We start from the raw sequence: 22,384 nt of genomic DNA on the forward strand, positions 1-22,384 counted from the left end.
GTTATGAAATATCTGCTTCAATGCCTGCCATTGCTCATCCACCGACCTTCCCCTTAGTCTGTTTTCTCAGTTGGCTTTAGACAATTCTTTCTTCATACCCCTGTCATTGTCCTTATTTACGTTGAGGATACAGGTTTGAGATCAGAGTTGCTCACCCTCAAACTGAATTTGAAATTCTACCATGTTATGATCGCTACCCCCTAATGGATCTTTAACTATGATATCTCTTATTAATCCCACTTCATTACACATTACCAGATCTAAAATAGCGTGTTCCTGGGTAGGTTCTGCAACGTATTGCTCTAACAATCCCTGATGCACTCTACAAATTCATCTTCCATGTTACCCCTGGCTACAGTTTAAACCCTCCTAACTGCAGATTTGCCTCAACTCAGCCATGGGGGACTTTCCATTGTCCTCAGTTCCCTTTGGTCCAGCCAGGGCTTGACCACCCAAATCTGCCTAGCAACAGCAGAAACGCGTTCATTGGTCCAAAAAAAATCAAGGCTAGGCTACGTGGTTCTTGGCAGGGGCGGGTCTGCTGGTGTTCACACCTGGATTTCTATTGGTTGGTTCTAACATTATTTCATTTCTGATTGGCCAATGGAGTCGGCTGATTGACCAATTACAGATGAGTAACGTGGCACGTTCGCGCCTTTTGAATGTACCACTAAGGGAAGGGGTGATCTTTAACTCACTGCTAATATATCACGAAAAGGTTTAAAGTAATTCAAGAGAATTGTTAAAATCTAGTTATTTTTCAGTATTATTTCTTCCAATTTCCAATTAATATCAGACCATTTCCTGATATTTTGTGTTAGAAAGTGCTTGATTCCTCTCCCTGCGGAATGGACTATCTTAGCTGCGACCCATGCGAATAAGTGTGGCTTCGAATATACCATTCCCAGGAGAGGGGTTCACTAAATTATCAACAACTGGAATTGGAGATGATGTAAAGCTGATGTTGTAAAACGCTGATTGTGCAAGATACAATAAATTATTATTGTTGTGGTAGTTGGTGCGTGTTGATCCGGGCTCTGGGTGCGGTTGCTCATCTTAGTGATGAGTTCTTTCCCCTCTCCAAAGCACCGATGGGCGCTTCCAGCCGCCACGTTGCGGGGCGGTCCCGCCCCTCGCCCCGCCCCCAGGTGCCCGGATGCGCCTCTCCGCCTGGAAGATGAAGCTGCTCCTCGCCGCCGCGCTGCTGACCGCCGCCCTCACCTTCCTCCTGCTCCCCGGGGCCTCACAGGCAGAAGAGAAGAAAAAGGGGCCGAAAGTGACCGTCAAGGTAACGGGGCGGAATCAGGACAGACTTCACACAAAGGCCCAGAGAAATGTGGATCTCTGTCCCGAGAGGGATGGGGGATGGGGACGGGGGGGATGGGGACGGGGGGGATGGGGACGGGGGGGTTGGATACGGTAGGGGGGTATGGGAGGACGAAGGGGATGGTGGGTTGGGAGGGGGGGGATGGGTGGGGGTTGGGAGGGGGGGATGGGTGGGGGTTGGGAGGGGGGGATGGGTGGGGGTTGGGAGGGGGGGGATGGGGAGTGGGGGGATGGGGAGTGGGGGGATGGATGGGGGTTGGGGGGGGGGGATGGATGGGGGTTGGGGGGGGGATGGATGGGGGTTGGGGGGGGGATGGATGGGGGTTGGGGGGGGGATGGATGGGGGTTGGGGGGGGGGATGGATGGGGGTTGGGGGGGGGGATGGATGGGGGTTGGGGGGGGGGATGGATGGGGGTTGGGGGGGGGATGGATGGGGATTGGGGAGGGGGGGGATGGATGGGGGTTGGGGAGGGGGGGGATGAATGGGGGTTGGGGAGGGGGGATGGGATGGGGGTTGGGGAGGGGGGATGGGATGGGGGTTGGGAGGGGGGATGGGATGGGGGTTGGGAGGGGGGATGGGGAGTGGGGGGATGGGATGGGGGTTGGGAGGGGGTGGGGGGATGGGATGGGGGTTGGGAGGGGGTGGGGGGATGGGATGGGGGTTGGGAGGGGGGGGGTGGGTGGGGGTGGGGAGGGGGGTGGGGGTGGGGAGGGGGGTGGGGGTGGGGAGGGGGGGGTGGGTGGGGGTGGGGAGGGGGGGGTGGGTGGGGGTTGGGAGGGGGGGGTGGGTGGGGGTTGGGAGGGGGGGTGGGTGGGGGTTGGGAGGGGAGGGTGGGTGGGGGGAGCGGACGTGGTGGTGGGGGGGACGGATGGGGAAGGGAGGGTGGGTGCGGTGGGGGAAGGAGACCAGATGGAGGGTGGGGTGGGAAGGGGAGGGGAGACAGGGGAAGGGGGGACCGGATGGAGGGTGGGGTGGAAAGGGATGGGTAGGGTTGGGGGGCGAGGTGTGGGGAAGGGAGGATGGGGGAGGTGGGGACAAGGGGATAGAGGTAGGGGGAGGATGGAGAAGGGATGGGGGGTGTGTTGGGCACTTCAAGGGTTTAAAATTGAAAAGGTGGTAGTATTGGATAGGCTGTCTGTATTTGAAGCTGATAAAGCAGCAGAACTGGATGAGACGCATCCAAGTATACAGAGAGGAGTGGGAATTGTAGAGGCACTGGCCATAATTATCCAGTCTTCCTCAGACTCAGAGGTGGTGCCAGAGGACTAGAGAACTGCAAACTTTAACTGTCAGTTTAACCCCAGCGGTGAGGAAGATCCTAGAAATAATAATCCAGAGCAAAATTAATAGTCACCTGGGCACATGTGGGTTAATGAAGGAAAGCCAGAATGGGTTTAAGGGCAGATTGTGTTTAATTAAGTTGCATGTATTTTTTAAAGAAGTAACAGAGGGTTGTTGAGGCCAATGCTGGCACATGGACTTCTGAAAGGCATTTGATACAGTGGCACATAACAGACTTGAGAAAAATTATAGCTCATGGAATAAATGGGACAGTAGCAACGTGGATACTGAGTTGGCGGAGTGACCGGAAACAAGTAATGATTAATGGATGTTTTTCAGGCTAGAGGAAGGTTTGTAGTGAAGGTTCTTTAAAACTTGGCGTGTGCTGCCCTGGGTGCCCTCCAGGACTTTTTCAGGAGGGCAGTGTTTCCTATACAGTTCTTGATCAATTACACTATGGAGCAATGTTTCTTTGAAATGAATTTTATCTTTCCCTGATTATCTTGTGGAGAGTGCCAGGTATTGAATTCTTATCAGGGAGATTTGGCATCCAGCGGGTCATGTGCCTTGGAGTGAGTAGATGCTCTATACTTCCTCTCTCTGATCGCCACTTACTCAGCTTGCAGCCCATGGGCTTAAAACTAGAAAATGCTTCTCCCCTGTTGCCTCTCACTCCAGTGAAATGAGGTCTCAGGAGTTTGGAGTGAGCAGGTCAGTCAGTTGGATATAAAACAAAGGTACATGGATTTCAGTGCACAGTTGACATAATTGGCAGTCAGCCTTGTTCTGGAGGGGTGTGAGCTGACTCCTGTCTGATTTCTCTCCTCTAGGTGTATTTTGATATTAAGATTGGCGATGAGGATGCAGGCCGCATAGTATTTGGTCTTTTTGGGAAGACTGTTCCGAAGACAGTTGAAAACTTTGTTGCTTTAGCAACAGGGGAGGTGAGTTTTTCTTCTATTTGCTACATGATTACTGTCCCCATCTCCTACCTCGAGAACTGGCTTCAGGATTTTGTCATCAGAAATGAAATGCAATGCGACTTCCTTCACTCCAGCGCACTGGGACAGCTGAATTGTCTGTGTTTTGAATTTTGCAGAGTCAGACAGGCACACTTACAGGCTCACTGGGCTAAGGCTGCTGTCATTCCCCTGTTTAACCTGTCCTGATTTCTCCGCAGAAAGGATTTGGCTACAAAAGTAGCAAATTCCACCGAGTCATCAAAGAGTTTATGATCCAGGGAGGGGACTTTACCCGTGGAGATGGTACTGGTGGTAAGTGTGGTAATTTCTCCTGTCGGGTGGGGGTGGTAGGGGAGAGTCTGCTGTCCTCTGGGGAGCACGTGTGCGCGCAGACGGTGGGGAAGAGCGGAAGAAACCCTTGCACTGTGCTCCTGCGTTTGCTGTACGATGACTGTTCCTCCTGCTGCCTAAGTTCTGGCTTCAGGATTTTATGTTATCGGAGATGAAACGTGACTTTCTTCACTCGGAGCGCACTGGGACAGCCGGAATTGTCCATCTGCGTTTTGAATTTTGCGGAGTCAGACATGCTTGTTCTGCGGTTAAGCTGCTGTTAATTTCCCCTGACTAATCTCTCCTGTGCACTGCCTCACTGAAGGGCTTTCATTGTCCTGATGTTTTCCTTCAGCAAATTTGACTTCATCTCCCAATGTCTTTGACAAGTCTACCAGAAGCAGCAGGGTTCTCTTGCGCTTGGTATTGCTCTGCGGCTTCTCCCGCCCTCGGTATTGCTCTGCGGCTTCTCCCGCCCTCGGTATTGATGTGTTCTTGTGGGCTGATGCAAACGTTCAGGCTGTTTCCACTTGAGAGGGATGGACTAATTGAGTGTTCTCCCTTTCTCTCTCTCTATCCTCCCTTCTTTCCCTAGGGAAGAGCATCTATGGTGACCGTTTCCCTGATGAAAACTTCAAGCTGAAGCACTATGGCTCGGGGTGGGTCAGTATGGCTAACGCCGGCAAAGACACTAACGGATCACAATTCTTTATCACCACCGCCAAAACCAGCTGGCTTGATGGCAAACACGTTGTGTTTGGAAAAGTCATCGAAGGATTTGTAAGGATTCTTTTCTATTCTTGACTGGTCGTTCCATGTTTAATTAACACCCTCAGAATTGGCAGACAGGAAACAGAGTAGGAATAAACGGATCTTTTTCTGAATGGCAGGCAGTGACTAGTGGGGTACCGCAGGGATCGGTGCTGGGACCCCAGTTATTCACAATATATATTAATGATTTAGATGAGGGAATGAAATGTAATATCTCCAAATTTGCAGATGACACAAAGCTGGGTGGGAGGGTGAGGATGCAGAGATGCTTCAGCGTGATTTGGACAAGCTGAGTGAGTGGGAAAATTCATGGCAGATGCAGTATAATGTGGATAAATCTGAGGTTTTCCATTTTGGTAGCAAAAAAAGGAAGGCATTATTATCTGAATGGCTATAAATTGAGAGAGGGGAATGTGCAACGAGACCTGGGTGTCCTTGTACACCAGTCGCTGAAGGTAAGTATGTAGGTGCAGCAGGCGGTAAAGAAGGCAAATGGTATGTTGGCCTTCATAGCCAGAGGATTCGAGTACAGGAACAGGGATGTCTTGCTGCTAATGTACAGGGCCTTGGTGAGACCACACCTGGAATATGTGTGCAGTTTTGGCCTCCTTATCTGAGGAAGGATGTACTTGCTATAGAGGGAGTGCAGCGAAGGTTTACCCAACTGATTCCTGGGATGGCGGGACTGACATATGAGGAGAGATTGAGTCGATTAGGATTATATTCACTGGAGTTCAGAAGAATGAGGGGGGATCTCATAGAAACCTATAAAATCCTAACAGGACTAAACAGGGTAGATGCAGGAAGGATGTTCCCGATGGTGGGGGAGTCCAGAACCAGGGGTCACAGACTGAGGATACGGGGTAGACCATTTAGGACTGAGATGAGGAGAAATTTCTTCGCCCAGTGAGTGGTGAGCCTGTGGAATTCGTTACCACAGAAAGTAGTTGAGACCAAAACATTGTATGTTTTCAAGAAGGAGTTAGGTAAAGCTCTTGGGGCGAAAGGGATCAAAGGGTATGGGGAGAAAGCGGGAGCAGGCTATTGAGTTGGATGATCAGCCATGATCATAATGAATGGCGGAGCAGGCTCAAAGGGCTGAATGGCCTACTCCTGCTTTTAGTTTCTAGAATGAGACTGAAAACTGCAGGTGGCTAGAGACTGCCCCACTAACCTGATCTACAATTCAATACCGTGCTAGCTGGGCAGCATCTTAACTGTTTACCAGCCACAGCTCCGTGTCCCTGGAGAAGAGTCATGGACTCAATGTTAACTCTGTTTCTTTCCCTACAGATGCTGTCAGACCTGCTGAGTTTTTCCAGCATTTTCTGTTTTTATTTCCAATTTCCAGCATCCGCAGTATTTTGCTTTTACCTCCGTTATCCATGGATAGTGATGGTGACACGCCTGGTGCACCATGGGTTTGCTATTCCTCCTCTTCCCTGCCTCATTGCTGCCACAGTGCCATGTGTTGTGGGAATGCCCCTTTCTTCCACAGGTTTCACACTGGGGAGGTGGGCAGGATGCCTGAAAAATGTATAGAGTGGGGGCGGGGTCACAGGCTCTGGTTCCTGCTGAAAAGAATACGTGAGGCGGGATGTGTTGTCTTGACAGCCCAGCATAGTACAATCCCAGAGTGAGCTGCTGCCCTCAGGAACGGGGTCCTGCTGTTTACTCCCCCGCCCCTTCGCGTACCACAGCTCCTCCATCTTAGTTACTGATCCCTTTCCCTGAGAGGTGGGATACAAGTAAAATACTGCAGATGCTGGAAATCTGAAATAAAAACAAAATACTGGGAATACTCAGGTCTGGCAGCAACTGCGGAGAGAGAAAGGGAGTTAATGGTTTGAGTTGAATATGACTTCAGAACTGAAGGAAGGTAGAAATGTGATGGGTTTTTAACCATTGACGGGTGGGTGGTGGAAGATTAAAAGGGTTCTGGGATAGGGTAGAGGGTGGGAGAGATTAAATCACAAAGATGTCACGGAGCACAATGCAAAAGGAGTGGGAATGGTTGTAATAAAGAAACAAAGCATTTGTCCAGAGTGAGTGTGAATAGCGGAATGTGTGTCATGAAGAGATATTAATGTCTATAATGTTATTGGAAATTATTTTTAAAACAGAATTGTAGTTGGGTCTGTGTTTGAGTGTCTTAATTGGATTAAAGCCAGATAGTCTGGGTGCTTTGTATAGTAGTTTTGAGATGTTAATTAGATAACCATAAGGAGGATAGAAGGTAAAAGTATAAATTTGCATTGGTTGAATAAAGCATTCAGGAGTGGGAGTAAAATCTTGCATCTTGCTAGAAGACACCAAGCAATGTTTATTTTTTTCAGCTTACTAATAAAGTTGGTGGAATGAAAGGATATTGTTAGAAGATGTACATTAAAAGCCTGATGACAGAATGGAAAATTTACATTCAAAGGAAAAGCTAGGTATAAACAGAAAGGAGTTTTTGTGTGTAAGACATTAAGGTCATGCATTTAAGGTCTAACCAGCCTGTAAGCCTTCCACTGTCTGCAAAGGAACCTTATTTTGAATTTAAGGTCAAATGTGCTTTGCCTGGTGTCTGTTTAAAATCTATGGGTTATTGTTGCCTTTAGTGGAGATTTACCTGGGAGTGATTAATTTGGGGATTTATTTAAAAGTTATTATAGTAGTAATTTGTAGATGTGTTTAATTTGTTGTAAATTAATAAATGTTTAATTTAGTGTTATATAAAAAAGCCTCGAGACTCAGTGGTCTAATTCCTGAATTCACAGCTGCATCTCAAACATACCAATTGAAAATATAGGTTATGACAGTTGTTCAAGCTTCCCTCTGGGGTTTAAACAACTCAGCCTTTACCCACTGCTGTGTTAAAACAGGAGGTATCCTCCTCCCTCTTTCTAAAGCATAAAACCCATCTTGTTTCTACCGACCTTCAGTTCTGAGGAGTTAAATTTAACTCCAGAGCTTAGGGCTCGGGCAGTAAAAGGCATGGCAGTGATTAAAATTGAGGATACTTGAGGCCAGAATTAGAGTGTAGAGATTTGTGTTATAGGACTGGAAAGGGTTAGAGACAGAGGGCTGAGGCCGTGGAGGGGTTCAAACTCAGGGATGAGGTGATGCCAGGCTGGGAGGCAGTGCGGTGAATAGGAGTTGGTATGAGTAAGGATAGAGGGTAGTAGAGCTTTCAATGAGATGATCGTTATGGAAGGCTGCCAGGAGCGTTGGAATATTTGCGTCTAGCGCTAACGGGTATGCACAAGTCACACCGTGTGTAGCAAGGAGCTCCTGACTGTCATGTTGAATAGATTTCCTTGTGTGGGTTCAAGAATTTAATGCTGTTTATTTTTCCTTGTTACAGGATGTTGTGAAAAAAATTGAGGCTTCAAAGACAGACAGCCGAGATAAACCACTGAAAGATGTGGTCATCGCAGACTGTGGCAAGATAGAGGTGGAAAAACCTTATGCCATTGCAAAAGAGTGAACTGTCTGTGATGGGCAGGGAGCTGCAGAAACTGGGCTTTCTGCCCATCACACTTTCAACCCCAGCAACCAAACTGTTACGTTAAACTTGATCCTGGGCTTCCAGGCTGTGTAGATATCTGAACATTCCGGAATCTGGTTCTTACCAGTTTGTAAAAAATGTACACAGCAACAATAAACATGATGGGTTTTCTAGTAGTCTGTTTTATTGTGTAATTTGTGTGTACCTCCAGCCAAATTTGACCCCTCCTCATAACTACAATCAGAATATACAGCCCCTTCAGAAAACTGGATCCTGTTTTAAAAACACAAAATGCTGGAAAAACTCAGCAGGTCTGGCAACAGCTGTGGAGAGAGAAACAGTTAATGTTTTGAGTCCATATGACTCTTCAGAGCTGTATTCACATTCTTCCACTCATGTTGTGGATAAACTTCATTTATTACACTTTAAACTGCTACAGGGTGCTTGTTCTTGCACTGGGGTCTGCGTATACACAATACCCCACACATGTAACCCCCCCCTGGCTCTGGCGGTGAGGGGGCATGATTGTCACCGAGCTGGGAATACACAGGCTTATGAATTTCGGTGGGGAGGGGCAGAGACTATTTTGTTCCCCAACAGAATCTGGGAAAGCAAGGGAGGGGAAATAGATAGTTACAACCCAGTGCTGAGAACTGAGTGTCTGTGATGAACCCCAAGACCCTGTGTGCACACTCCTGGCTCCCTCATTCACTGTGTACCAGGCGCAAACACTCAACATTAGCAGCAGCCTTGGTGAAATATGAATCATTCGCCACCACAGGAATGCTAACCAGGCACAATAAATCCTTTCTCTCCCAGTTCCTCATCAGCAAACAGCACCAACCAGTGTTGGTCAGGTAGTAGACATGAACTTGTTCAGAGTCAGTGACTGCTCGGTCTGTCTCTGCTCCCACTGCAATGGACACAGTTGCGAGCTGGATGGGGGGGGGGGTGATTTGGAGGGGACATTCCCAGATAATCCACCAACCCACACACTACTGTAACTCTAACCCAACTAACAGCAGCAAATTAAATGTGTTGGAAGCCAATTACAGTTAGTTGGAGTGAAGATTATCTGCATTATAAGCCCAGGTTCCAATAGCACGTTGCTAGACACAAACTCTATTTATGATGTAAGATTAAACAATGTAAAGATTTACTGGTGAAAAGAACATAATGATATATGTTCAAAGTGAAACACTCCCAGGGCAGATACAGCATGGGGTTACAAATACCAGCTGTGCTCCAGTCTTAGAGCAGTACCGACCACATCACAGACATGTTTTCCACTTTACTCAGGTCATTAGTGAGTGAGTCATCATGGGATGAACCAAGTTTGGATTCGTCAGGCCATTTCACATGAGCCTCCCAGCCCACTGATGGGATAACAACCCCCTCAAGACATGAAAGGTTAATGCCCCTCATCACCCAATCGGGCCATGTGCTACTGAGAACTACCTTAGCCAGGAAATGTGGTACAATGAAACACTGAAGTGGAAAAGATGGGGTTTAATGATATTCAATAGCAGACTGTTTTACTTGGAGAAAAGCTCCTTTCCCAGTAAATATTAGTGAAAAGTCAGGCATCAGACAATGCTTTCTGGTCCAGGAATGTGCAGTCGCACTGTTTCAGCAGAGTCCACTTCATTCTGGGTTTCAGGATCACTGAGGTATAATCCCTGAAGAACACCCATCACAGTCACATTAGGGAGCAGGTCTGGAAAGCAAGGAGACAACGCTGAGTTCTGGCCAAACAGTCCTGGTTTCAGAGGTCAGAATGACCAAGAAGAATAATAAATAAGCTGAACATTCACAGGCCAGCTTGTCAGATGGGAACATTGCCAAGTTTCCCCATTGGGCATTTAGCTTTTCAACAGCAGAAATCATTAGCAAACCATTAGCATCACAGCACAATCTCACGAACTATAACAATGCAGCGCTCCCTCAGTACCTGCCCTGCGGCAGTGCAGCACCCCCTCAGTACTTGCCCTGTGACAGTGTAGCACTCTGCCTGCTTCCCCATGGTCTCCCAGACTTAGGCCCTCCCCTGAGAGCTGGCCCATTCCCTCTATGACTGTGTTTCCACCATAATAATAATAATAATTACCCTTGGAACCATTGTTTCCCATGTTCCCTCAGAGTGCTGCCTGCCCTGCCCACAACCATAGTTCCTCCTCTTCTCTGCATTGCTCATTAACAACGTCTCACAGCAACCCCCTCCCCACCCCAGCTTTCGTCACCCCTATTACCTGTTGTACTCGGATGAGCAAAGGCATCTTTTGTGAAAGTGACCACCTGGTGACAGAAACACCTGAAAGAGAAGCAGCTTAGTGAGAAAATCACTGCATCGAATTCTTATTCCCCCACTACCTATCCTGAGAGTGTTTGATGGGGACAGTGTAGACGGAGCTTTACTCTGTATCTAACCCCGTGCTGTACCTGTCCTGGGAGTGTTTGATGGGGGCAGTGTAGAGGGAGCTTTACTCTGTATCTAACCCCGTGCTGTACCTGCCCTGGGAGTGTTTGATGGGGGCAGTGTAGAGGGAGCTTTACTTGGTATCTAACCCCATGCTGTACCTGTCCTGGGAGTGTTTGATGGGGACAGTGCAGAGGGAGCTTTACTCTGTATCTAACCCCGTGCTGTACCTGTCCTGGGAGTGTTTGATGGGGACAGTGTAGAGGGAGCTTTACCCTGTATCTAACTCCGTGCTGTACCCGTCCTGGGAGTGTTTGATGGGGACAGTGTAGAGGGAGCTTTACTCTGTATCTAACCCCGTGCTGTACCTGTCCTGAGAGTGTTTGATGGGGACAGTGTAGAGGGAGCTTTACTCTGTATCTAACCCCGTACTGTACCTGTCCTGGGAGTGTTTGATGGGGACAGTGTAGAGGGGGTTTTACTCTGTATCTAACCCTGTGCTGTACCTGTCCTGGGAATGTTTGATGGGGACAGTGTAGAGGGAGCTTTACTCTGTATCTAACCCTGTGCTGTACCTGTCCTGGGAATGTTTGATGGGGGCAGTGTAGAGGGAGCTTTACTCTGTATCTAAACCCGTGCTGTACCTGTCCAGGGAGTGTTTGATGGGGACAGTGTAGAGGGAGCTTTACTCTCTATCTAGCCCTGTGCTGTACCTGTCCTGGGAGTGTTTGATGGGGACAGTGCAGAGGGAGCTTTACTCTGTATCTAACCCTGTGCTGTACCTGTCCTGGGAGTGTTTGATGGGGGACAGTGTAGAGGGAGCTTTACTCTGTATCTAACCCCGTGCTGTACCTGTCCTGGGAGTGTTTGATGGGGACGGTGTAGAGGGAGCTTTACTCTGTATCTAACCCCGTGCTGTACCTGTCCTGGGAGTGTTTGATGGGGGCAGTGTAGAGGGAGCTTTACTCTGTATCTAACCCCATGTTGTACCTGTCCTGGGAGTGTTTGATGGGGACAGTGTAGAGGGAGCTTTACTCTGTATCTAACCCCATGCTGTACCTGTCCTGGGAGTGTTTGATGGGGACAGTGTAGAGGGAGCTTTACTCTGTATCTAACCCCATGCTGTACCTGCCCTGGGAGTGTTTGATGGCGACAGTGTAGAGAGAACTTTAAACTGACAGGGAGCTAAAGTGGTAGATGTTAAGATGGATGACCAAAAGCTCAATCAAAGTAGTTAGTTTTACTCAGTGCTTGATGAGAGCACCGTGAGGTTTCGGAATGAATTCTAGGGTTCGGGGCCGAGGCAGCTAAAGGCACAGTCGCCAATGATGCTCCAATAAAAATGGGAGGCGTACATCAGGCCTGAATTAGAGATCCCAAAGGGTTGTCAAGCCGGAGGAGGTTACAGAGGAGGGGCCACGGGAGGGATTTGAACATTGATAAGAATTTTATAAATTTTAAATGAGGTGTTGCCAAACCAGGAGCCAACGTGAGCAGTGAAGTGACTGGATTGGGTGCAGGTTAGAATACTAGTTCACAGAGGGTGAAATTCAGGAGGTCGGTGAGGAGAGCTGCAGGCCTTTCTGGTGCTCACCTGTAGTTTTGCAAGTCAAGTTGTTCCAGGATACTAAAGAAAAGGAATGACATTAGATCAGAACAAAGCGGGAGAAACAGAGCAAGACTGAAATTTCTATCACACCGCGTCCTCTCGAGCTCCATCAATGTCACCTTAGTTAGTGTGCCCCTCATCGGTTCCTCCATCATGCCTTGATTCTCAAATCCCTATCCTATAAAATCACCTAAAATTAAACAATTGTGCAGTGTAGGCCGAATCAGAGCTTTGTAAAAAGGTTTGGATAGAACTTTTGTTTTGGCATCCAATTCCTCAATTAAAAAAAATAATCACCTGGGATCTTGGACTTTAACCCTGCTAAATTTTAAGTTTTGTTTCCTTACACCCCACCCAGCTCTCTCTGTTCCTGCAATTTGCCTCACCTCCCTTCTTCTGTCCTTTAACTGAGCTTTAGCCCTATCCATCAATCAAAGAACAGGCTCCTGAGAGAACTCCTCAGAACGTGGAAAAACTGCACTCAAAACGCTGGAGCAAAAATGTTCTCATGTATAAATATCAAGCCAGGAAGGAGCAGAGCATCATTCCAACGTGGAGGCTGTTGCCATGGCATTGACCTGTGCGATGGCCGTGGAAGATGCACGGATATATTCATGTTAGGAATCCTAAGACTTTGGCACTGACCCCGACCCATCATTCCAGGGAACTGGGAGCTGCCATTCTTTATCATAACCACCAGGTGGAGGATTCAGACAGAGAGAGACGGGGGACATTTCCCTTGCTAAGAATTTGAATAGCCAGATTCCAAATTAAAGATGTTTAGAGTTATAACATCTGTGACTATCTAACAATCCCTTCCAAAATTTCTCTATGATGGTAAAAGACAAGGACGAAGCCATTCAGCCCCTCAAGCCTGTTCCGTTATTCTAGTAGATTCTGGCTGATCTGATTTTAACTCCATTGACTTATCCCCATGTTACTCAATATCCACAACCCAACCTCTGTCTTGAACATACTCAATGATGGAACGTTCACAAACCTCCGGGATAGAGAATTCCCAAGATTCACAGCCTTCTGGGATAGAAAATTCCCAAGATCCACAGCCCTCCAGGATAGAGAATTCCCAAGACTCTCAGCCCTCCAGGGTAGAGAATTCCCAAGACTCTCAGCCCTCCAGGATAGAGAATTCCCAAGACTCTCAGCCCTCCAGGATAGAGAACTCCCAAGACTCACAGCCCTCCAGGATAGAGAATTCCCAAGACTCACAGCCCTCTGGAATAGAGAATTCCCAAGATTCTCAGCCCTCCGGGATAGAGAATTCCCAAGATTCTCAGCCCTCCGGGATAGAGAATTCCCAAGATTCTCAGCCCTCCGGGATAGAGAATTCCCAAGATTCTCAGCCCTCAAGGATAGAGAATTCCTAAGACTCTCAGCCCTCCGGGATAGAGAATTCCCAAGACTCTCAGCCCTCCGGGATAGAGAATTCCCAAGACTCACAGCCCTCCGGGATAGAGAATTCCCAAGGTTCACAATCCCAGAGTGAAGAAATTTCTCCTTAACTCATTCTGAAATGGACGAGCCCATATCCTGAGACTGGGACCCCCAGTTCGAGACTCCCCATTTCTCCTTGTTTAATCTTGAGAAACACCCCAAATCTTCTAACCTCAGGAATACAAGCTGACTCTCTGTGACTGGTTTACTTGTGACTCCTGCAATCAAAAACAAGCCCAGGAGTAGCGGGGAGTGAAACATAAAGAGCCCCTGAGGATGAGAGACTGACCTCAATGTATTCGTCTGCTTTCCAGCTGGGATATGTTTGATGTTGAGGAAGTCTAGGATTTCCCGGGACAGATGCTGATTGTCACACACGAGACCCTGTGTCAGAAAGAGAGAAAACCCAGTCTGTCTAAAGTGTAAACTCCTGCTCCTCTGCAAACTGTTAAACCCTCAGCCTGGTCACCTTGCTCAAAAGCCCTTTGACCCCAACCCAAACCAAACTATCCAACCTGACCCCTGCCCCCGTGACCCCACACCCCAGCCCCCATGACCCCACACCCCAGACCTCGCCCCCGTGACGCCCCCCCACAAATGATCCCACATCCCAGCCCCCCATACCCGCAACCCCACACCCTCCGACAGTGCAACTCTCCCTCAGTACTGACCCTCCGACAGTGCAGCTCTCCCTCAGTACTGACCCTCCGACAGTGCAGCTCTCCCTCAGTACTGACCCTCCGACAGCGCAACTCTCCCTCAGTACTGACCCTCCGACAGTGCAGCACTCCCTCAGTACTGACCCTCCGACAGCGCAGCTCTCCCTCAGTACTGACCCTCCGACAGTGCAACTCTCCCTCAGTACTGACCCTCCGACAGTGCAACTCTCCCTCAGTACTGACCCTCCGACAGTGCAACTCTCCCTCAGTATTGACCCTCCGACAGTGCAACTCTCCCTCAGTACTGACCCTCCGACAGTGCAGCTCTCCCTCAGTACTGACCCTCCGACAGTGCAGCTCTCCCTCAGTACTGACCCTCCGACAGCGCAACTCTCCCTCAGTACTGACCCTCCGACAGTGCAGCACTCCCTCAGTACTGACCCTCCGACAGCGCAGCTCTCCCTCAGTACTGACCCTCCGACAGTGCAACTCTCCCTCAGTACTGACCCTCCGACAGTGCAACTCTCCCTCAGTACTGACCCTCCGACAGTGCAACTCTCCCTCAGTATTGACCCTCCGACAGTGCAACTCTCCCTCAGTACTGACCCTCCGACAGTGCAACTCTCCCTCAGTACTGACCCTCCGAAAGTGCAACTCTCCCTCAGTACTGACCCTCCGACAGTGCAACTCTCCCTCAGTACTGACCCTCCGACAGTGCAACTCTCCCTCAGTACTGACCCTCCGACAGTGCAACTCTCCCTCAGTAGTGACCCTCCGACAGTGCAACTCTCCCTCAGTACTGACCCTCCGACAGTGCAACTCTCCCTCAGTACTGACCCTCCGACAGTGCAACTCTCCCTCAGTACTGACCCTCCGACAGTGCAACTCTCCCTCAGTACTGACCCTCCGACAGTGCAGCACTCCCTCAGTACTGACCCTCCGACAGTGCAACTCTCCCTCAGTACTGACCCTCCGACAGTGCAACTCTCCCTCAGTACTGACCCTCCGACAGTGCAACTCTCCCTCAGTACTGACCCTCCGACAGTGCAGCACTCCCTCAGTGCTGACCCTCCGACAGTGCAGCACTCCCTTGGTATTGCGTTGAGGCACTCAGACTAGATTCTAGATAATTCTCAGGGTTTCCGGCCAAATCTCGGGGTCAGACACAAGTGGTAGCCACTGATACGACGTTATTAAATCTTATTTAATAATTTTTCATGAAAAGAAACTCAAGATTCTGAAGGATTGCTGTCTAGGTGTAAAACTCAGCTTCAGTCTCTCCTTGTGCCTGACCTGTAAATACGCCTCCAATCCAGTCCTCTTCTGCTCTAGGGCTTTGGGTCTTCGGTTCAGGCCTCGTTTTGGTGGGAAGTCTGGCGTCTTTGTCGTTTTTTTTAACTGTTGGAAAGAAACAAGGGAAACAGGTCAGACCGTGAACTGGGAGCCGGGAAAATCCCCCTCACCCCGGAGTTTGGGAGAGGGTGGAGTGTTCTACATTGTGAGGGGTGGGGGCAGTGATAGGCAGACCGGGTCAAGGACTATATTCCTCCTGCTATTACCCGCGCCAAGTGGGTGGATTGGACGCGACCACAAACCCATCCATTGCCCCTCCACATCTGCACTGATTGGGTGACGGTGGGGACAGTCTGGATGATTCTCTTGTGTCCTGAGATGTCAGCGCTTTCACTGACCGGCTGTGCTGTGTTATCAGGAGCGCTGCAATGTCAAGCACGCATTCAAATCAAGCAGTAACTCAATCTCACTGACATCATCGGACTGTAATTAGCTCTTACTTCCTCGGCGTCCCTTCACTGGCACGAGCCTCCTGCTCAGCCTCGTCAAATATCTGTTGGCAGCAAATGTCAGGATTATTCTAAACAGGATGGGCAGTGACATAGGAGTCTGTCCGGGGACCCCGAGACAGATTACAGACCAGTGACCTCCCGAGAACGCACACACACCAGAAATACCAGCAGCATGTCCAACAAAAGGGATTAGACGGAGAAATGAAGATGGGACACTTCCCCAATTTGGGCACAGTTTCATTACTGAGCATTCCCAGGGCAGGTACAGCACAGGGTTAGATACAGAGTAAAGCTCCCTCTACACTGTCCCCATCAAACACTCCCAGGGCAGGTACAGCACGGGGTTAAATACAGAGTAAAGCTCCCTCTACACTGTCCCCATCAAACACTCCCAGGGCAGGTACAGCATGGGGTAGATACAGAGTAAAGCTCCCTCTACACTGTCCCCATCAAACACTCCAAGGGCAGGTACAGCACAGGGTCAGATACAGAGTAAAGCTCCCTCTACACTGTCCTCATCAAACACTCCCAGGACAGGGACAGCACGGGGTTAGATACAGAGTAAAGCTCCCTCTACACTGTCCCCATCAAACATTCCCAGGACAGGTACAGCACAGGGTTAGATACAGAGTAAAGCTCCCTCTACACTGTCCCCATCAAACACTCCCAGGGCAGGTACAGCACGGGGTTAGATACAGAGTAAAGCTCCCTCTACGCTGTCCCCATCAAACACTCCCAGGACAGGTACAGCACGGAGTTAGATACAGAATAAAGCTCCCTCTACACTGTCCCCATCAAACATTCCCAGGACAGGTACAGCATGGGGTTAGATACAGAGTAAAGCTCCCTCTACACTGTCCCCATCAAACACTCCCAGGACAGGTACAGCACAGGGTTAGATACAGAGTAAAGCTCCCTCTGCACTGTCCCCATCAAACACTACCAGGACAGGTACAGCATGGGGTTAGATACAGAGTAAAGCTCCCTTTACACTGTCCCCATCAAACACTCCCAGGACAGGTACAGCACAGGGTTAGATACAGAATAAAGCTCCCTCTACACTGTCCCCATCAAACACTCCCAAGACAGGTACAGCACGGAGTTAGATACAGAATAAAGCTCCCTCTACACTGTCCCCATCAAACACTCCCAGGACAGGTGCAGCATAGGGTTAGACACAGAGTAAAGCTCCCTCTACACTGTCCCCATCAAACACTCCCAGGACAGGTACAGCATGGGGTTAGATACAGAGTAAAGCTCCCTCTACACTGTCCCCATCAAACACTCCCAGGGCAGGTACAGCCATGATCTATTCTCAGAAACTGTTTCAAATACATTCTATGAACTAATCTTCAAAACTACTTTTGCCAATTTAATTTGTACCGTCGACTTGAAGATTAAAGCCCCCACAATTATTGAATTGATTTTGTTATAAGCCCCTCTTATTTCTTGATTAATGCTCTGTCCAACAGTATAGCTACTGTTAAGGTGCCTATAAACTATTCCCAGCTGCATTTCTGACACTTGCTAATTTTTACATCTACCTGCATTGATTCTATTTCCTGTTCTTCCAAGTCAGGATCCTTCCTCATTACTGCCCGTATGTCATCCTTTAATATCAGGGTTATTGTCTGCTCCATTCACCCTCTTTTCAAAACATCAAGTACTCTGGAATGTTTAATCCCAGCCTTGGTCACTGTGTAACTATGTCTCTGTAACGGAGATTAGACCTAACCCATTTAATTCTATTTGTGTCATTAATTCCCCCGCCGTCCCCACACTGGCTCAGCCATCCCCGCCATTCCTGCACTGGCCCCACTGGCCCTGCACTGGCCCCACTGTCCCTACCGTCCCCACCAACCCCGCACTGGCCCCGCCGTCCCCGCACTGGCCCCGCCGTTCCCGCACTGGCCCCGCCGTCCCCGCACTGGCCCCGCCAGCCCGGCACTGGCCCCGCACTGGCCCCGCCAGCCCTGCAGGTTTATTTCCCTCGAGTGACCATCCAATTTCCTTTTGAAATGACTCTTCCCTGTTTCTGTTTCCACCACCCTCTTTGGCAGTGAGTTCCAGGTCTTTATCATTCACTTTCTAAAAAAAATTCTTCCTCACATTCCCTCTGCACCTCTTACCCCAAAATCTTAACTCTGGTTCCTGGTGTAGTTTTACCATTAAACATTTGGTTCTCTTTCTCAGACTCTGCTTCTCTTTATTACACAGCTTTGGGGGCCTTGACTTTTCTCTGTAGAGTTATGAAATTCCCCCTTCGTGAACACTCTCCCCCTTTTTTCTTTTGGTTTAAATCCCTATCTGCAACCTAGTTATGCCGGGTTATAGGCCCCAGCTTGGTTTAAGTGGAGTCTGTCCCATTGGGACAGCTCCCCCTTTCCTTAGTACTGGTGCTGCATGAATCAAAACTGTTGTCACCTACACCACCCTTTGAGCGATGCATTCCCTCCACCACCAACGCACAGTGGCAGCAGTGTGTGTACCATCTACAGGATGCACTGCAGGAATTCACCAAGGCTCCATAGACAGCACTTTCCAAACCCACAATCCAAGGGCAGCAGGAAGTTGCCCTGGAAGTTCCCCTCCAAGCCACTCACCATCCTGACTTGGAAATATATTGGCCGTTCCTTCACTGTCGCTGGGTCAAAATCCCAGAATTCCCTCCCTAACGGCACTGTGGATGTACCTACACCACATGGACTGCAGCGGTTCAAGAAGGCAGCTCACCACCACCTTCTCAAGGGGCAACTAGGGATGGGCAATAAGTGCTGGCCCAGCCGGCGAAGCCCACATCCCATAAAATAATAAAAAAACAAATCTGAGAGCTGAAGGATCAGTGATGGAGCTGCGATACCCTCAGTCCTCTGAAGCTACCTTAATAGTCATACTGGTGAAGTTATCACAAAGACCCCACCAAAAAGTCATAGAGGTCTACAGCATAGAAAAAGGCCCTTCGGCCCATCGAGTTTGTGCCGGTCAAACAAGACCCTAACTATTCTAATCACATTTTCCAGCACTAGGCCCATAGCCTTGTATGCTATGGCATCGCAAGTGCACATCCAAATACTTCTTAAATGTTATGAGGATTTCTGCCTCTACCACCCTTTCAGGCAGTGATTTCCAGATTCCCACCACCCTCTGGGTGAAAAAAGTCTTCCTCACATCCCCTCTAAACCTATCCTAACCTTCCTGAATGAGCCATGATGGGTCTTTGTTGCTGAATTTTTGTTTGTTGGAATTTATTTTTGTTGAACATTTTGAATTGTTTCTTTAAATGTTTCCCACTGTTTATTTACTGCCACACCTTTTGGTCTATTTATCCCATCAACCCTGGCTAGTTCTCCTCTCATGTCTAAGTAATTGGCTTTGTTTAAATTGAAGATGGTCATGGGACACCCCCCCACCCGCCCCCCCCAGAATGCCAGCAATATCTTCCCAAGGTAAAGATGGGCTTGCCAGGGCAGCCAGTTATTCCACTATTGGGAGCCACACAGAGTCCTGTCCAAAACCCAATCCCATTGGTCACTGCAGGGGTTGGAGCCTGGAACCTGGGCTGGTTTCTCCCATCCCTAGCCCGAGGCCGGAGATCCCAGCAGATGTTAACCACAGCAGCAGGGTCTGGGTATTGGATGTGGATTAACATGAGGCGCACACTGACTCATTGGGGAGAAGGCACCAGGCCAGGGGTCAGCGAGGAGCCAGCGATCTGACCTTTTTGTGCAGAGCTTGGAAGTCTCGGTATCTCCGCTCCACCAAGTGTTTCCTGCCATTGTTGAGAACTTCAATTTGGAAAACCTGTAACAAGAAACAGCGTCAATAGAAACATAGAAACTAGGAGCAGGCCATTCGGCCCTTCGAGCCTTCTCCGACATTCAATATGATCATGGCTGATCATCCAACTCAATAGCCTGCTCCCGCTTTCTCCCCATACCCTTTGATCCCTTTTGCCCCAAGAGCTAAGATTCCAGCCTCGAGGAAACTGACCACCTCCAGCCTTGGACACAGGGAGCCCTCTGACCACCCCCCCACCCCCCACCGCAAGTCCTGGGATCACCCGCAGCCCAAGTCTGAATCTCCTGCACTAATTATCACCTCCCACCTCCCCCCCACACTCCCCAGTGTCACTCCAAGAATGGCTCAAACAGTCAGATAATCAAATCGCCCATCAAATCAGCTCCATTCAAAACACAGGTCCTGCTTTATAACTCAAATACAGCACATCGTGTTGCCATGGTTATTGGCAATGTCTTACAATGTGGTGTTGCTATGGTTACGTGCTATATCTGCGCAAATAGAGATTCTTAACCAAACAAGCTCTATATATCTGTGTGTTCAGGGGGCCATTTGAACATCTGCTGATGATCAGCAGGTTTGTCGGTTTAGTCCTCCATTTGGGTTTTTCAGACCTGTGCAAATTTCACTAAAACATTTCAAACTCTTGAGGACAAGAGCAAATTTCAGGAGCCCAGCCATGAAAAAGCTTGTCCCCTTTAACTGGATCCCCGATTATTCCCTTTCAGTCTCTCTCCTCACAAACAAATCCAATGCTCTCTTTAGCCCATGACCCCTCTCCTTCAACCAACATTTCACAAGGAGCTCTCTTTTTTAATTAATTCATGGGATGTGGACGTCACTGGCCAGGCCAGCATTTATTGCCCTTGTTCAGAGGGCCTTTTAAGAGTCAACCACATTGCTGTGGGTCTGGAGTCACATGTAGGCCAGACCAGGTAAGGACAGCAGATTTCCTTCCTCACCTCCATTTTTAATCTACATCCTCTTGGATTCTGAAGTCTTCATGAACAGGTCGTCTGTAGCAGTGTTGCAAATTATATTAATAATCATAAAAATTTTGATTCGATCCCCTCCTCAGGACCAACAGTGGGAGCCTAGGCACTATGACTATTCCATCACGTGAGGCATCACAACCAACCTGATCAGGTCCTCACCAAATCTCCGCACTTTCTAAAAAGAAGCACTAGATAGAGGTCATTCCTGGCCGATCTTAAAACCCCCTCTCCATCCAGGGCACTGAGGCCAACTCTCCAGTCCCGAGTTCAGGAGCCTCAGCACCAGACAGGGATTGTGATCAGAGTCACAAGGCACATCTCACACTCACACACAGCCCAGAAACTTAGATACAGAATCCAAATCCCACACATGTCACACCACACAACAGAGCACAGCCAACCCTGGGCACACACACACACACATAGAGGGGCAGAGTGGGGTGGGGAATGAGGCAGAGACAGGGGAAGACAAAGAGAGAGAGAGAGAGAGAAACAGAGACACAGGGTCAGGGACACACGGGGAATTCCCTCTCGGATACTGGGGATAAGGGGAGAGGGAGCCCGGGCTCCCCGGGGTGGGGGGGGGGAGGTGCAGAATCAGAGGTGATGCTGTCACAGTTGAATAGGAACAGTGTAGGCTCTCCAGAGAATCTGCACCGTGTTTAAATGGCCAAACCGGACGGCCCCATTAACAGAAGCTGCAGGGAATCAGCCCCAGAATAGAGGCCGGGACGACCCCCCACCCCAGGGGCCTCTCCCCCCCCCCCCCCGGGTCTGTCTCCCCCCCCCCCCGGTCTGTCTCTCCCCCCCCCCCGGGTCTGTCTCTCCCCCCCCCCCCCGGGTCTGTCTCTCCCCCCCCCCCCCGGGTCTGTCTCTCCCCCCCCCCCGGGTCTGTCTCTCCCCCCCCCCCCCGGGTCTGTCTCTCCCCCCCCCCCCCGGGTCTGTCTCTCCCCCCCCCCCCCGGGTCTGTCTCTCCCCCCCCCCCCCGGGTCTGTCTCTCCCCCCCCCCCCCCGGGTCTGTCTCTCCCCCCCCCCCGGACTCACCGTGTGAACTTTCTCCGAGTCTGTAGCCGCCTCTTGGCCGATGGACGGGATCCGGATCTGGATCATCCCGAGCGGCTCCGGGACTCAATGTTTCCAAGTCGGAGAAAGAAAAACCAGCCCCGCCTCCTGGAGCCGGGCCAAACCCGGACTGAATGTGAGCGAGAGCCGGACTGGACTCGGGCTGGAGCCGGACTGGACCCGGGCTGGAGCCGGACTGGAGCCGGGCTGGACCCGGACTGGACCCGGGCTGAACCCGGACTGGACCCGGGCTGAACCCGGACTGGACCCGGGCCAAACCTGGACTGAATGTGAGCGAGAGCCGGACTGGAGCCGGACTGGACTCGGGCTGGAGCCGGACTGGACCCGGGCTAGAGCCGGACTGAACCCGGGCCAAACCCGGACTCAATGTGAGCGAGTGCCGGACTGGAGCCGGACTGGACTC

At 49.9% G+C, this 22,384-nt stretch overlaps 2 protein-coding genes and 1 non-coding gene across 3 annotated transcripts; 2 read left to right on the plus strand and 1 right to left on the minus strand.

The window, feature by feature from the left end:
- The first annotated feature begins 804 nt into the window (after positions 1-804).
- On the plus strand, positions 805-8,340 carry LOC144670066 (peptidyl-prolyl cis-trans isomerase B-like). Its single transcript, XM_078532452.1, has 5 exons — positions 805-1,288; positions 3,439-3,552; positions 3,789-3,882; positions 4,496-4,680; positions 8,021-8,340. The coding sequence occupies exons 1-5, from the start codon at positions 1,157-1,159 to the stop codon at positions 8,141-8,143; spliced, it is 648 nt and encodes a 215-aa protein (XP_078388578.1). The 5' UTR covers positions 805-1,156; the 3' UTR covers positions 8,144-8,340.
- LOC144670163 (small nucleolar RNA SNORA79) lies at positions 4,016-4,158 on the plus strand. Its single transcript, XR_013573833.1, has one exon. It is a non-coding gene; the product is annotated as a small nucleolar RNA SNORA79 (small nucleolar RNA).
- Positions 8,341-9,658: 1,318 nt separating the features above from the next.
- Positions 9,659-22,384, minus strand: LOC144670067 (sorting nexin-24-like). The gene is made up of 7 exons (XM_078532453.1): positions 21,943-22,384; positions 19,823-19,906; positions 15,594-15,698; positions 13,931-14,025; positions 12,175-12,207; positions 10,414-10,475; positions 9,659-9,881 (listed from the first exon to the last, which is right to left on the minus strand). The coding sequence occupies exons 1-7, from the start codon at positions 22,006-22,008 to the stop codon at positions 9,751-9,753; spliced, it is 576 nt and encodes a 191-aa protein (XP_078388579.1). The 5' UTR covers positions 22,009-22,384; the 3' UTR covers positions 9,659-9,750.

The sequence above is a fragment of the Cetorhinus maximus genome, chromosome 30 (genome assembly GCF_964194155.1).
Source record: "Cetorhinus maximus chromosome 30, sCetMax3.hap1.1, whole genome shotgun sequence".
Classification (NCBI taxonomy): domain Eukaryota; kingdom Metazoa; phylum Chordata; class Chondrichthyes; order Lamniformes; family Cetorhinidae; genus Cetorhinus; species Cetorhinus maximus.

Bases quoted from the DNA above. Each gene is read 5' to 3' on its own strand.
- LOC144670067 (XM_078532453.1), bottom strand. From the start codon at position 22,008: ATGATCCAGATCCGGATCCCGTCCATCGGCCAAGAGGCGGCTACAGAC. The intron at 15,699-19,822 runs GTCAGATCGCTG...TCTTTCCAACAG, and splicing joins TCCAAGCTCTGCACAAAAAG to TTAAAAAAAACGACAAAGAC. The intron at 9,882-10,413 runs GTAATAGGGGTG...CTTGCTTTCCAG, and splicing joins TGCTCATCCGAGTACAACAG to ACCTGCTCCCTAATGTGACT.
- LOC144670066 (XM_078532452.1), top strand. From the start codon at position 1,157: ATGCGCCTCTCCGCCTGGAAGATGAAGCTGCTCCTCGCCGCCGCGCTG. The intron at 3,883-4,495 runs GTAAGTGTGGTA...TTCTTTCCCTAG, and splicing joins CCGTGGAGATGGTACTGGTG to GGAAGAGCATCTATGGTGAC. The intron at 4,681-8,020 runs GTAAGGATTCTT...TCCTTGTTACAG, and splicing joins GAAAAGTCATCGAAGGATTT to GATGTTGTGAAAAAAATTGA.